Source organism: Mandrillus leucophaeus, unplaced genomic scaffold (assembly GCF_000951045.1).
Source record: "Mandrillus leucophaeus isolate KB7577 unplaced genomic scaffold, Mleu.le_1.0 Scaffold933, whole genome shotgun sequence".
NCBI lineage: Eukaryota > Metazoa > Chordata > Mammalia > Primates > Cercopithecidae > Mandrillus > Mandrillus leucophaeus.
The window spans coordinates 433,268-449,453 of NW_012110175.1; the positions used below are offsets into that span (position 1 = coordinate 433,268).

At 38.7% G+C, this 16,186-nt stretch overlaps 1 protein-coding gene across 5 annotated transcripts in view; it reads right to left on the bottom strand.

The window, feature by feature from the left end:
- Window positions 1–6,704, bottom strand: part of FAM69A (family with sequence similarity 69, member A) — a 64,964-nt gene extending 58,260 nt beyond the window's left edge. For 3 of the 5 annotated variants that reach the window (XM_011970216.1, XM_011970214.1, XM_011970211.1), the window contains exon 1: window positions 5,857–6,500. In XM_011970216.1, coding sequence (XP_011825606.1) covers window positions 5,857–6,024 — 168 coding nt within the window. In that variant the 5' untranslated portion in view covers window positions 6,025–6,500. Of the gene's footprint in view, window positions 1–5,856; window positions 6,501–6,521 lie in introns of those variants that run through there. The other 2 variants (XM_011970212.1, XM_011970213.1) reach the window with 2 other exon arrangements.
- Between the last annotated feature and the right edge of the window lie 9,482 nt (window positions 6,705–16,186).

A 16,186-nucleotide genomic window follows, 5' to 3' on the forward strand; every position in this document is an offset into this window, starting at 1 on the left:
GGGGTTTCACCATGTTGGCCAGGCTGGTCTCAAACTCCTGACCTCAGGTGATCCACCCACCTCGGCCTCCCCAAGTGCTGGGATTACAGGCATGAGCCACCGTGCTTGGCCTGGATTTTGATTTTTAAATACAGCCTCACAATCTTTGTCTTTCAACTGAATCATTTGGTTCACTGATAATATACTGTAATTACCATCATATGTGGGTTTAAATATACTCCATCTGATGCCATGGTAAGCCACCCAAATCTCCTTCTCCAGGATTGGAGCACTTATTCCTTCAGCACTGGGAGTATAGGTAGCAAATAGCTCTCAGCTTCTTTAGGCCTGCCCTCAGCTAGAGTACAGCCTTGCCCAAGGTGATACCTCCTTGCAGGGATGGGGGTAAAGGTGGGAATCTGCTTCCACTGACTGGTCAGTGAGGGGGATAAAGGTCTGGACCTTTGCAAAGTCATCCAGCTCCAGAATTCCCTATAGGGTTGACCTTTAAGGCCTTTGTTACTGCAGTGCAGTTCAACTTTTCCCTCCGACTTACTCTGCTTCCTCACTCTCTACAGATGTTAATCCCAAGAGCCCAACTTAATCAACTTGCTGCAGGCAAATCTTAGTCTCTAAGTCTGCTTTCCAGGGAATTCAATCTGTGACATCTTTCATCTTATTATGTATTTTTTTTTTTTTTTTTTACTTATCCTGCCTGTTCTGTTTCTTTTTCTTTACTTTCTTGCCTTCTTTTGGGCTATTCTTTTATTATTATCTTTTTTTCCTGAGAGACTGAGTTTTGCTCTTGTTGCCCAGGCTGGAGTGCACTGGTGTGATCTTGGCTCACTGCAACCTCCACCTCCTGGGTTCAAGTGATTCTCCTGCCTCAGTCTCCCAAGTAGCTGGGATTACAGACATGCACCACCACGCCCGGCTAATTTTGTATTTAGAGGTGGGGTTTCTCCATGTTGGTCAGGCTGGTCTCGAACTCCCAACCTCAGGTGATCCACCCGCCTCAGCCTCCCAAAGTGCTGGGATTACAGGTGTGAGCCACCGCACCTGGCCTCTTTTATTCTTTTATTATTCAATTTTTTCTATGTTAGTTTGGAAATGATACACTCTTTTTCTATTCTACAGGTTATCCTAGAAATAATAATATGCATCCTTGAATTATCAAAGTCTAAAGTTAACTGGTTGATTCTTTTATCCTACTCTGCAATATTGTAAGGACTTAAACACTTTAATTTCCTTTATCCTTCTCCCATTTTATACGTAATTGTTATTCTAGGTATTGCAGCATATAATGGAATCATACAATATTTGTCTTTTTGTGTTTGGCTTCTTTCATGTAGCATAATGTTTCCAATATTCATCCATGTTGTAGCATGTATCAGAATTTCACTTTTTTTAAAGGCTAATATTCCATTGTATCTATATATGATGGACAGTTGGCTTGTTTCCACCTTTTGGCTACTGTGAATAATGCTACTGTGAACCTTGGTGTGCCAGAATCCATTTGAATCCCTGATTTCAATTTGTTTTGGTATATATACCCAGAAATGGATTTACTGGATCATAAGGTAATTCTATGTTTAACAATTTGAGAACCCTCCATACTATCTTCCTGATTCTTTTTCTTTAAATCTTTTTTTTTTTTTTTTTGAGACAGAGTCTCCCTCTGTCACCCAGGCTGGGGTGCAGTGGTGTGATCTCAGCTCACTGCAACCTCTGCCTCCTGGGTTCATGTGATTCTTGTGCATCAGTCTTCTGAGTAGCTGGAATTACAGGTGTGTGCCACTACACTCGGCTAATTTTTTGTATTTTTAGTAGAGACAGGTTTTCATTATGTTGGCCAGGCTGGTCTCAAACTCCTGGAGTCAAGTGATCTGCCCACCTCGGCCTCCCAAAGTGCTGGGACTACAGGCATGAGCCACCATGCCCAGCCCTGATTCTTTTTTACATATTACAATTCTCTGTTAATATTATCCACTGTTTTACCTATTTCTTCTACCTTTATTCCTATTTATTTGAACATGAATATAAACAGTTATTTTTACATCCTTTTTGAATAACTCTAATATCTGGATCATCTGCAGATCTGCTTCTAGTATCTGTGCTTATCTCTTGATTTCTGGTCATTTTATTTTGTCTTTTGGCCTTCTTTGTACTTTTCCACATAATGTCTTCTGTCTAGGAGACAAAGGTAATGGTAGCTGATTACCTTAACAAAATCAGGGGCTGTTTGAAGTTGAGGCTCTGTTGTAGCTCTGGGTAAAGCTCTAGCTACTTATGTCCAAGGATATATATCCCTCTAGGATTTTTAACTGAGAGCTTGGTATTCACTGGGGTTTCTCCTTCTGGCAAGTTCATAACTCTAATCTGTATCTTGTGAGACTGCCAAAGTGTCTGCTCTGCTTTTCAAAGGTTTTCCAATGCAGTTTTTAACCTCCCATTCTGCAGAGCCCAGGAATTGGCAAATATCCCAATGGGATAACTGGCTGTAGGCATGAGGTTCCCCTGGTTTTCTACAAAGGCTCTGCTGGTTTCTTGTCCCCAGTAGGGGCTTTCCGCCAATATAAGGTTTCTGCTTCTCAGACCCCTGCCCATGCCTAGAATCAGCAAATTCCCCCCAGGGTAAAAGAGACCATAAAAGTCAGCTCACCATTCTGAGACTCTTTTAGTTTACCTTTACTCCTGGGGTTCATTCCTTTAAGGTCTCAGCCCAAAGCAAGGTGTGCCAGGGTTCCCATCCCATCCTTGGTTGGATGTAGTAGATTTTTATTACCCTAGCCCCATAAAACTGTACACTTCAATTTTAGATCATACATCTCCAGTTAATAGCAGCCACAAAAACTAGGCTCAGCTCTTTCAAATCTTATCCTCTTGGCTGGGTGCAGTGGCTTATGCATGTAATCCCAGCACTTTGGGAGGGCAAGGCAGGTGGATCACCTGAGGTTAGGAGTTTGAGACCAGCCTGGCCAACATGGCGAAACCCCATCTCTACTAAAAATAGAAAAATTAGCCAGGTGTGGTGGTGGGTGCCTGTAGTCCCAGCTACTTGGGAGGCTGAGGCAGGAGAATCATTTGAACCTGGGAGGCAGAAGTTGCAGTGAGCCGAGATTGCACCATCGCACTCCAGCCTGGGTGTCAGAGCAAAACTCTGTCTCAAAAAAAAAAAAAAAAAAAAAAAAAACTTATCCTCTCCCAGATCTTGATCAAGTAATTCCCTCCTATCTTGTTAGCACTTTGTGGCTTTAAAATATACTTTTTAAAAGGTTATTTTATTTTTGAGATGAAGTCTTGCTCTGTTGTCCAGGCTGGAGTGTGTTGTGGCAGGATCATAGTTCACTACAATCTCAAATTCCTGGATTTAAGGGATCCTCCCACCTCAGCGTCCCAAGTAGGTGGGACTACATGTGTATGCCACCCTGCCTGGCTAAAATATACTTTAACAATATTTGTTTTGCTTGCTTTTTAGTTCCAATCCCACAATTGCTATACAATATTAGTACTATCTTAGCTTAGTACTACTGACTTTAGTACTACTAGTTATGATAGGTTTTAAGAACATAATCCCAAATGCAGAATAACTCTAATTTTTTAAAAGCCAGTCTTAGGAAAATGATGTATTTTAGACTCAGAAAGCTCTTTCACTATCTTCAGGGTTTGATACGCTAACCATTAAATTATGCTAGAATTATGTTCTGTTTTCACTTCTTATAAATTAAAGGGAAATTAAATCAAAGTGAAAAGTAATGAAGCACTTCAACTCTAATTTACTCATGACAGAACATATACCAATATTTGCCTTACATTTGAAGGATATTATAATAATACAAGATATTTAAAAGCATATCCATTTCATTTTGTCTTAATCTCTTAGAACAGTCTTTCTAACATTACCAGATGATGTTAACAGGTCTTCCTGGAGGGCTGTGGTGGGGACATGGTTTTTTCTGATCAAGTATATTTGCTCTGTCTTGGAGATGCATAACACACATTGGTATTTAAAAGACCCTAAGAAGTCCTCAGTAAAGTCAGCTGTTATCTTTATTTAACCCTCTGTTTCCAAATACATCTGACCAGGGACATATTTTATCCATGGAATATCTATTAATGTGCTCCAAGGTACCTAGTTTGAGAAAGGTGGCCTAGAGAAAGAGAAATACACATTTCAAATAGTTTTGGTTATTTGTATGTTTTTTAACTTGACTATCTACCTCCTGTTTCCTCCTTCACTGAAGGCTAGAAACTGAGTTTTGTGGGGTTTTATTAGCTTTATTAAACTGTCACTTCTTCTGTTAGTCTTTTCTGATGTAGGGTAGCAGAAGGAGTATGAGCTTCACAGAGAGACAGAATTAGGATCAAATTCTGGTTCCATCATCTTGGGCAAATTCTCCTGTCTCTCTGGGTCATAGTTCTTTATCTGTACACTATTATACTAAGGATTAATGAACATGTAAAGTACCCAGGACATTGGCCCCAGAGGTACCTCCTATCTTAAAATTCCTCAAGGATCTAGAATGGCCGGTTGGAATGCACATAGGATTGTTATCTTTGAACCTTGACTTAGGACTCTTCTTTACTAACTCATTCCCTTCCCTTGCCTAGTTAAGAGATGGTAACACTCCTGCGGAATAACGCGCTTTTGTATCCTGACTGATGGAGCACCTCGTGTTAAACTGGTTTTTATTTTCTTAGAACTTGGGGAAGCTCCAGGTTTCCGTCTTATGTTCCCATAACAGTTACTATCTTATTTATCTTACCTTACTGTAATTACTCACTTTCTTTCCTGATCCAGTGTAAGTTTTATAAGGTCAAAGACATTTTTTCCCTGTTATATGCACGCACCACTGGCCTGGGTAAAGAGTAGCCACTCAATAACTATAGAATCTTTAATAAGTTATAATAATTGGAACTCCCAAAATCATTATTATTCAAATATAATCCTGAGATGAAGTGTTTTAATATTCTTTATATTAGAAAGTACAGGTAGAGGCCAGGTGCAGTGGCTCATGCCTGTAATCCCAGCTCCTTGGGAAGTCAAGGAGGGCGGATCACTTGAGGCCAGGAGTTCGAGACCAGCCTGGGCAACATGGTGAAATCCCATCTTTGCTGAAAATATAAAAATTAGCCAGGCGAGGTAGTGCAAGCCTGTAATTCCAGCTACTTGGGAGGCTGAGGCAAGAGAATCGCTTGAATCCGGGAGGCAGAGGTTGCAATCAGCTGAGGTTGCACCACTGCACTCCAGCCTGGGCAACAGAGCGAGACTTCATCTCAAAAAAAGAAAGAAAAAAGAAAGTACCAGTAGAAAATAAGGAGTTAAATTTACTAGAAATTCTCAAATTTTTAAAATATAAGTCTATAGAATCAATGATCACTACTAGAAACTTAGACTGATAGTCATTTTTCTGAGATATATCCAAGCACTAGGATAGAAACAGAATAATATTCTTTTTAGATACATTTTGGTATTCAAGAGTAACTCCATTTATTCAAAAGATGTGTTCTAGAAAGTCTGCCTTTAAATAAACTTTTATAGTCTAAACATTAAAAAACTCATCTGATTGAAATAAACTAAAACTTAAATATAGTTAAAAATATATATATATATCTAAAAAATAAAAATACCTCTTTGTATTGAGGATGTCCCACACTAACTTATCTATGTGTAATATATTTAAATTTCTGAACACTGGAATTTTCAAAGTGGGGAAAACTTTACTAACGGATCATATCAAAAAGCTAAGAAGATTAGCACAATTCTAATGTCAAATTAACTTTTATTTTTAAAAACATCATTAGTAAGTATGTAAGTAGTAAATATAGTGTGTTATGAAGAGGCTTTTTAGTAAACAGGAAATTTAAAATACTTACTATTATTTTCTTACAGTCCTTTCCTCTGCATAATTCTGTATAGGTAGAATACTGCACATATATAATCCAGCTTCCAACAAAAACCGCTAACCAGGAAAAGAAAAGATATTTCATCCGCACATATGAGAAGCGAGCCTGTGAGTAAAAAAGAACATAACAATCATTCATTCAGCACCAAATCAGCATTCGATGTCCTAGAACGTGACTTCTCACCCTTCTTGGAATAACCCAATATATATTCTAGGCTTTCATATGGCAATTCTAGAACAAAGTGCACTTTCATGGAGTCCAAACAGCACTGGTGTCAGAAAAGGAAGCCCCTTGGTCCTGCCAAGGAAAAAGGGAACAAAATATCCTTTAAGATGTATAACCTTTCAAATACCACCATCATCCAAAGCTACTTTTTAGGCACAAGCACGTGTACCACGCTACCCTGGGCACCTTGTGAGATCAGGTAAATAGAGGTACAATTCCTATTTACTAGAAGCTTACAAAAGACTGTTTCACATAAGAATCTTAAAGGTCTTTAGGAAAATCATGATAAAAATAATTTTGTTTTAAAGAAATAAGAACAGAGAATCTGGCTATTTGTCTAATGTCTCATACTGACAACCAGAACCAGAAATTAAGCTCTACAGTCATTTCTATTTCCCTATTGTATTCACCAGGGCTTTATGTTCCTTTTGTTCAACCAACCAAATGTTTCACCTAATAGATATTCTGGAAACTGAGGACACGCTAACAACTGTTAAAGGAGAAATGACTGAAGAAGGGTTAAGATATAGTAAAAATAAATTACTCTTTGCATGTCAACTTGTAAAGCTACACAATAGGATCCTCTTTGCATTGTTTTGTTTCCAGTGCTCTTGTGTTCTAATTGCAACTCGGGCTGGTTGATGCCTTTTTTCCATCAACTACATATCAAACAGTTTCATCTTCAAAAGTGACACTTGAAGTCAAGACTAGTTGACATTTATTTTTTGAGTCTGTAGCACCCATGGTCTGGTTTTATAAACAGCAGAACTGAGGGCTACGAAGAGAATTCGGCAGAATAAATTAAAGATACGTAAACAAACAATGAAAAGCTAGTTTTGCTTTTACAATCACGAGCCAGTTTCTCACACTGGGAACAGTAGGATACTGTGGGCACTGTGAGCATGCAAAGAAGCAGAAAGACATGAGACAGAAGCGCACCTGCAGAAGACAATGAGTGCAAACGAAAAAGAGACTCAGGAAATACTGAATTCTGTTGGCCCTATTTGTGGTTTAGATATCTTTGTGAGGTTAACAGATGGTGAATCCCTGTACCAAAAGGCTTGAGTACAATGAATTCTCAGTAAAATTGTAGGTCTTTGAGCTTTATTATTAAAATTAAAAAGTGCCTTTAATGCAAGATACTTTTGAATTGTTCTAAGCAAAAAGAAAATTCAGATTAAACCCCAAATTAAATCACATAAATGACAATGGGGTATATACCATGGGGTTTGTCTGAAAGATATTTAAGATGACTCGTCTCTAATAAGAGGTCTGGTCATCAGATAGAAATTGACATGTACTAACATTGTGAACCTAAATAAGATGAAATGACATAATGCCTATAAAATATAAGCATATTGCTGGGCACATAGTAAGTATTCGGCAAATGTTAGCTAAATCAATTTGCCAGTCACTGGGCAAGAAGCCAACAATACTGTCAGTGGCTATCATCTTCTTTTCGGACTTGCCAAAAAGAAAACTGAATCTGAATCTGATCAAGCCTTTTAGCTGCAGCTACCAGTTTACAGGAAATACATGAGACAGAGGAACACAAGTGACACTTAAGTAAGTGACACTATAAGATATAATCAGCAAACTCCAGCCTGTGGGAAACACTGTAATACAAACAATCCAGTTTCTTCAACAAATAAATTACAAGGAGGGAGAAAAGGGGAAGGGGAAACTGAAATAAAAACCATTTAAGAAATATATTAGGCTAGATGTGGTGGCTCACATCTGTAATCTCAGCACTTTTGGAGGCTGAGGTAGGAGAATCACTTGAGTACAGGAATTTGAGACCAGCCTGGACAATATAGTGAGCCACTGTCTCTATGAAAAAATTTAAAAATTAGCCAAGGCCACCCTGGAGCTCACGCCTGTAATCCCAGAACTTTGGGAGGCCGAGGCAGGCGAATAACTTGAGGTCAGGAGTTCGAGACCAGCCTGGCCAACGTGGTAAAACCCCGCCCATACTAAAAATACAAAAATTAGCTGAGTGTGGTGGCATGCACCTGTAATCCCAGCTACTCAGGAGGCTGAGGCAGGAAAATTGCTTGAACATGGTAGACGGAGGTTGTAGTGAGCCGAGATTGTGCCACTGCATTCCAACCTGGGTGACAGAGCAAGACTCCATCTCAAAAAACAAAAATAAAAATTAGCCAAGCATGGTGGCTCACACCTGCAGTCCCAGCTATTTGGGAGGTTAGGGTGAGAGGATTGCTTGAGCCTGGGAAGCAGAGGTTGTAGTGAGCCAAGACTGCACTGCTGCACTCCAGCCTGGGTGACACAGAGAGACCCTATTTCAAAAAATGAGAGAAATATATCAAATAATTACAACACATGTATCTTTTTTGAGTCCTGATTCAAATGAAAACCTGTAAAAAATGACATTTGTAAGACAATTGAAAATTTTAAGAATGACAGTATACTTGATGACAGTAAAGGATTATTTTAGTTTTTTTTAGGTGTGATAATGGTTCTGTGATAATATTTAAATATTTTTCTTTTCTCTATCAAATAGCTATGTTTTTCTACTTCCTCTGGCATATGTTTAAATGGAAAAACACCCTATGAACTGGATTGCCCAGTGACTACTTGTCATGATAAAGAATGCCAAACATTTTTGAGAGGAAGTTAGATTGATGATGTTCCCAGCAGGGCACTGGGCATCACCTGTTGTAGACATAATAACAAAAGGAGTGAGACACATTTTTCTTCCAGCTTGCCATGGAGAATTGCTGTGATTTGGGGGTAACACAAAGTAGTAAAAGGACCTTCATGGGTCCTTTAATATCTGCAGATCCTGCAGCCTCACATTTAAAAATAATGATTGAAGAAACAGCCATAAATTACATCTGTAGCTATTAACTAATTTAATTTCCCTGTGTGCCACTCACTAAAATGTTTCTAGCGGTCTGTTCTGTACCAATTACCTAGATAATGTAGTCTTTGATTAAGAAATGTCATCTGACCTTTTTATTTATGCTGAACTATTCACAATGACTGCCCAGCAGTTTTTTATTCTGCAGATTGTGTGCCTAGCTGGTAATGGTATGTTGCTTTATTCCTCATTGTGTTCCTGAAAAGCAGGGTAAGAATTTTCGTAAATACACTATGGCAGTGATTCTCAAATGGACTTAGTTTGCCCCACAGGGGACACTTGGCAATGTCTGGAGACGTGTTTGGTTTCCCAACTGGAGGTTGCTACTGAAATCTTGTGGAGTAGCAGCCAGAGATGCTGCTAAACATCCTACAATGTACAATGTAGCCCCCCACAGCAAAGCACCATCAGGCCCACAATGTGTTTGAGAAACTCTGTATCACAGTTACACAATAAAATGAAAACAAAAATTGTGGGGTTGAAAGAGCCAAATTTGTACGACACTAGCATTTTATCTTAAATTAGCCTTTAATGCATAAACTATTACTCAATTTTAAAAATATAATATCTGTCTGGAAATAACAGAAGCAGTTATCACTAGAGTAAATGATTGCCAATATTTTATTGTAAGCCCATGATGACACAAAATGCCAATTCTACTCTAAAAAATAGTAATAATTTTTCTTCTTTTAAAATACTGTTTGATTTCATTGTGATAATTTATTTCAAAACAAACCTGAAAATCTTTGATCTTGTTTGTAACTTTACATTAAGTTTTAAAAATAGGCAGAAAGAGGCAACATACCAAAATTTAGCCATTTAAGACTACTTCTGGCCGTGCAGTGGCTCATGTCAGTAATCCCAGCACTTTGGGAGGCTGATGCCGGGGGATCATCAAATCAAGAGATCGAGCCCATCCTGGCCAACACAGTGAAACCCCGACTCTACTAAAAACACAAAAATTAGCTATGCGTGTTGGTGGGAGCCTGTAATCCCAGCGATTCGGGAGGCTGAGGCAGGAGAATCGCTTGAACCCAGGAGGTGGAGGTTGCAGGGAGCCGAGATCATGCCACTGCACTCCGGCCTGGGCGACAGAGTGACGCTCCATCTCAAAAAAAAAAAAAAAAAAAGGCTACTTCTATTATCTATTTTTCATACTCTGCATCTTTCATAAACTTGTAAAGCACAAAGTCCTTTTACTTTACCCCAAATTACTCTATACACAAATGTTCTTAATTTTGAGAGTGGGGACTCTGTCTCAAAAAAAAAAAAAAATGGCAATACGATTTTACTGGTCACAGTTTTAGCATTCTTAATTTTTTAAGAGGTGAATTTTTGTATTTATAGAGAGAATCTGAATTATTCTTTGATCTGAAGTTTAAAGATTTTATTTGCAGGAGCATATTCTGTGTTTTGATTTTATGAAAAATCAGGAAATAAAGTTTCAATAAAAAACAGATAATTTCCACATTTTCTCTGAATGCTGGTTCATATTTCTTATGCTTAGAGGTTGACAGTATAACAAAATGCCAAGAACAACTAGTGAATCAATTGCATGGGGTGATTCTCAAGCCTGTGACTAGGCTCCACAGTAAAACACTATTTCAAAGAAGTGTCAAAGTAAAAGAAATAGCTCGTGATACATTAAGTGAAAAAAACCCGCTTTCAAAATCCCGTGTATGATATGTTCCCAATTTGGCTTTTAGAAAGAGAAATCACCAAAAAACTTTAGAAACTGCAAGGAAATAAACAAAACATGAAGGGTTGTTGTCTCAAACTGTCAAGAGGTGGTGGGATTATGGATAATTTTCATTTTTCTTCTCTTAATTTTCTATAACAAATATGTATTACTTTTTTAATTAGAAAAATCTATTTGCATATATGTGTTTAATGTATGTATTTAAATATGTCTCTAAGATCTACAAGTCTCTTGATGCTTAAAAAAATCTTTTTTACTGTAAAATATTAATATAGAATTATATAAAATATATAAATACAGCTTACATTATAATTATAAAGCAAATATCTAAATAACTACCACTTGGGTAAAAATACAGAATTTTCTGGCCAGGTGTGGTGGCTCATGCCTGTAATCCCAGCACGTTGGGAGGCTGAGGCGGGCAGATCACTTGAGGTCAGGAGTTCGAGGCCAGCCTGGCCAACATAGTGAAACCCCATCTCTATTAAAAATACAAAAATTAGCTGGGCATGATGGCATGTGCCTGTAATCCCAGCTACTTGGGAGGTTGAGGCAGGAGAATCACTTGAACCCAGGAGGCAGAGGTTGCCGTGAGATGAGATTGTGCCATTGCATTCCAGCCTGGATGACAAGAATGAAACTCCGTCTCAAAAAAATAAATAAATAAAAACCCCATAATTTTCTAATACCCTCACTGACCCCCAACCTCCCAACATGCTCTTGACTACCATGATAATCATCTGTTTATGTGCTTTTCTAAGCAGTTTAACCGCTGATCATGTATCCCTACAATGCAGAGTTTGATGTTGATTGTTTGAACTTTACACAAGTAGAAGCCTATTCTATTTCGACTTGCATCCATCCCTCAGCATTATACCATGAGATTTAACCATGCTGATACATATAGCCAGTTTGTTCATTTTCTTTGCTGTAGAGTATTCCACTGATTTTTCAGTAAGTAATCTTTATACTTTTATATACAAAGAATATAAATATTTAAAAATGTGTATTTTTCTCTTCAACTTCTGTAAGGAAAAAAAATCCACATAATATGGAGCTGCATTCTGTGCCAGTCACTGCAGGAGATACTCTGTGTATCCCATATATTATATTCAATGTTCCTGAAAATCATAGACTTAGAAGGTTTGAAAGAGACTTTGGAAACATATAATTCAACCACATGCTGATGTGATATTAGGCTTAGAAAGCTGAAACAGCTTTGGCTCCAACTCTGTTGTGCCAGGAGGAAGTCTAAAGGTTTTACACAGGATGTGTCACAGACATGCCCTGGGATAGGTGCAATTCTAGGTCTTAGCCACTGAGGAAGTGACTTCTCCTGGCAAAAGCTGAAGACTATAATCCTTTTCCTTGCTCCTGCTGCTTTAGAGAACACAGGCCAGGCACATGTTGAAAAAGCTTCAAGGCTAAGAAAACAAAAGGCATCCCCAGGGTTAAAAAAGCAGGCATGCAGATGGGTTTTAATTAACAATTAGACAGCCAGCATCTTACAGAGCATATGGGAGGAAAGTGTAACCTCCACTAGCAATCTATATATAAAAGGAATGTTGGCATTTGCAATTGCAGGTGAAAAGAACTCATCATAGGGATCTTCAACATCCCAGTGCAGAAGGACAAGGATAAGCAAAAACACTAAGTGTTTTGATTTTCCATTGCTATATAACAAACCATCTAAAACTCGGAGGCTTAAAATAACTATTTGTCTCTCATGGTTCTGACGGATGACCGGACTAAGCTAAGCAGTTCTCTCTTTAAGGTTCTCATGCATTTGTGATCAAGACTGGAACCATCTGAAGGACTATGTGGGTTGGATGTGCAGATAGATGGCTTCTTCATTCACATGTCCAACCTCTCAACTGAGGTGGCTGGAACAGCTTTATGTGGCTGGCTGGGCTTCTTCAAAGTTTGGTGGTGTCAAGGCAATTGAACTTCTTACATGATGGCTGACTTTGCTCAGAGTAAGTGTTCCAAGACAGCAAAGGGAAGGCTGCGTCATTTCTGTAGAATTCTTTTGGTTAGAAATGGCCAGCTCAGAATTAACACAGGAAAGGACCACATAAGGGAATGACTACTAGTAGGCACGGTTCACTGAGGGGTCTTCTTTGGAGACCAGCTACCACTCCAGAAGAGGATCAGCAAAGCAGGGTCTAGGGGTAAGGAGAAAAGCAATCGGGACATCCCAACTAGAATAGAGACAGCTTTCTTGGCCATTCTGATTAAGGATTCTTTCTTCTGCCTTAGAGGAGAAGAACTGGAAGTTCCTATTAGAATCCATTAATAGTATTTGTAGTCTCATGTATTTATGTCTAAGTTGACTGAAAACAGTTCTCATTGCATATGATGGGCTCAAAAACTATCAACAAATCTTTTGCTATGTACACCAAGTTCCATGATAAAGAACTCCAAAGTATTAGAAATTGCTCATGATACTAAGAGCGGTGGCTCACACCTATAATCCCAGCACTTTGGGAGGCTGAGGATTGCTTGAGCTCAGGAGTTTGAGAGCGGCCTGGGCAAAAAAGTGGGACCCCATCTCTACAAAAACTAAAAAATCAGCTGGGTGTGATGGCACATGCCTGTAGTCCCAGCTACACAGGAGGCTGAGGTAGGAGGATTGCTTAAGCCCAGGAGTTCAAGGCTACTGTGAGCCATGTTCACACCACTGCACTCTAGCCTAGGTGATAGAGCAAGACCCTGTCTTGAAACAAACAAACAAATAAACAAACAAACAAAAACAATCCTTGCGATATAGACATAATAGAATTCATATTACCTTATTATTGCAGTTAAGATGTTAAGATTCTGGCACCAGAATGGGCAAATCAGGTGTCCATTTCTCCCTGAGATTAGGCCTAAGGTGCCACAGTGGATCTAGTGCTTACTAAAACATACAACAGCCACACACAAATCTTTGATGGGAATCCTAATTGGTACTTAAACTCACTAATGATTCAATTACTAAAAATAAAGTTTAACTCTGTTTTACCTAAACTTAGAGATGAGAATGCATGGTCCTTTTATACTTCAGAGTCTAAAGCATATTTTAGGGCAAAATTTACTTAGAGTAGTTACTTCTAAGTACTTACAAGTTTATTAATATAACAATTTTCAACACAGCTTAGACTCTTGGAGTATCCAGGGGCTGATTATAATTTAGATAAAACTTTATTACTGTAAAGGGTTTTAAAAAATAAATTAACTTTAATTGCTAATATTCTGTGAGATTGGTGAAAGAGGCTACGGGGTTCTGAAGCTTCCTTTCCAATCTTTATTCATGTGACTCCTAGACACATGGTAATTAAATATTGAAAGCTAATCTCCCCTTGATACATAAAAAAGCAGAGGTATATGTCCAAATACTGAAGAGGCCAGGGAGGGGTGGAGGAGGTTGTTCACCTCCAAGTATCAGTATTCTGCCTTTGTTATCACTGAAAGGACTGTGGTTGCTCAGGGAATGTGGTCCCAAAGGAGCTACTGTTCATACAGCCTGAGACTCAGTGAGGAGATACGCTCTTCCCATTGTTTGGTACTCTGACATAGATTTCCAGGAGTCCTAGAACAGAACAACATTTCTTTAACAACAACAACAACAACAAAAATTGGAAAGTGACCATCTAATTCTTTTTTTTTTTAGATGGAGTTTCGCTCTGTCTCCCAGGCTGGAATCTCAGTTCACTGCAACCTCTGCCTCCCAGGTTCAAGCGATTCTCCTACCTCAGCCTCCCAAGTAGTTGGGATTACAGGCGTGCACCACCACATCCCGCTAATTTTTGTATTTTTAGTAGAGATGGGGTTTTGCTACGTTGGCCAGGCTGGTCTTTAACTCAGGTGATCTGCCTCCCTCGGCCTCCCAAAGTTCTGGGATTATAGGCATGAGCTACCTCGCCCAGCCCCATCTAATCCATTCTAATCAGCCATCTCTGAAGGTAAATACTTAGTTTGTTAAGCAATTAAAACACAAGTGGAAAAAAAATGATAAACACATTAGAGCTAGAAGAGTTTTCAGTGAACCCAGATTCCATCCTTCTTATTGAAATAATGCCAGATTGCTATGCCCAGTGGAGAAAAAATGGACAATGAATAATTACATTAAAAAATTAAATGATCCCGTTTGACATACTCCTTTCCTAGCTGTTTTCCATGTTTAAAATATATTATAAGAAAAATAAAGTTGGGGTCATATGAAACATTACTTATCTCTTTTTCTCATTTAACATAAACATGTTTTTATGCCATTATATAGTCTTGATATATCTTCAAAAAATTGATATTTAAGACTGGGCACAGAGGCTCATGCCTGTAGTCCCAGCACTTTGGGAGGCCAAGGTGGGTGGATTGCTTGAGTCCAGGAGTTCGAGACCAGCCTGGATAACACAGTGAGACCCTGTCTCTACAAAAAATAAAAAATTAGCCAGGCACAGTGGCTTGCACTGTAGTCCCAGGTACTTGGAAGGCTGAGGCACGAGGATTGCTTGAGCTGGGGAGATTGAGGCTGCAGTAAGTGATGATGTGCTATTGTACTCTAGGCTGGGTGACAGAGCAAGACCCTGTCTCAAAAAAAAATTGATATTAAAAAAAATTTTCTTTTTAAATAAAGACAGCGTGTCACTATGTTACCCAGGGTGATCTCGAATTCCTGGGCTCAAGCAATGGGCCTGCCTCAGCCTCCCAAAGTGCTAGGATTATATGCGTGAGCCACTGTACCCATACTGTAAAATGTTATACGTCCATTTAAATATCAATTTTTTTGGTATTTAAATGGACGTATAACATTTTGCAGCACAGGTATGCCATAACTTATTTAACCCTATCTGTATTGTTTAATATTTTTATTATTTCCAATATTGTGCTATAATATTGGATAGTGATAACAAACAATAAATGAAAGCCAATATTTATTAGTGCTACTCTGGAGAGGAATGTTAAAAGCACTTTCTCTATATTAATATACTTAATCCTTATAAAACTCTATGAGCTGATGTGGTAAATTAGTTAGGAGTTGGAAAACTATGGCCCATGAGCCAAATCCAGTCTGCTGCTTGGTTTTGTAAATATAGCTTATTGGAACACAGTCACTCTCATTGTTGGTACATTATTATCTAAGGCTGCTTTCATGCTATAACGGCAGAGTTCAGTGGTTGCAACAGAGACAATATGGCCAACAAAGCAAAACATATTTACCATCTGACTCTTTACCAAAATAGTTTGCTGACCCCTGGACTGTTCAGCAAATATTCATTCTCTCCCACTGCCTCACCTTCCCTGACTTATTGGTGCTGGGCTCAGCCATGTGACTTGCTTTAGTCAATGTTTGTTAAGTGCAAACATTAGATGCAAATAAAAGTATGCAATTGGGCCAGGTGTAGTGGCTCACACCTGTAATTTCAGCTTTTAGAAGGCCAAGCAGGAGGACCACTTGAGCCCAGGAGTTTGAGACCAACTAGAGAAGCATAGGAAGAACCCATCTGTACAAAAAA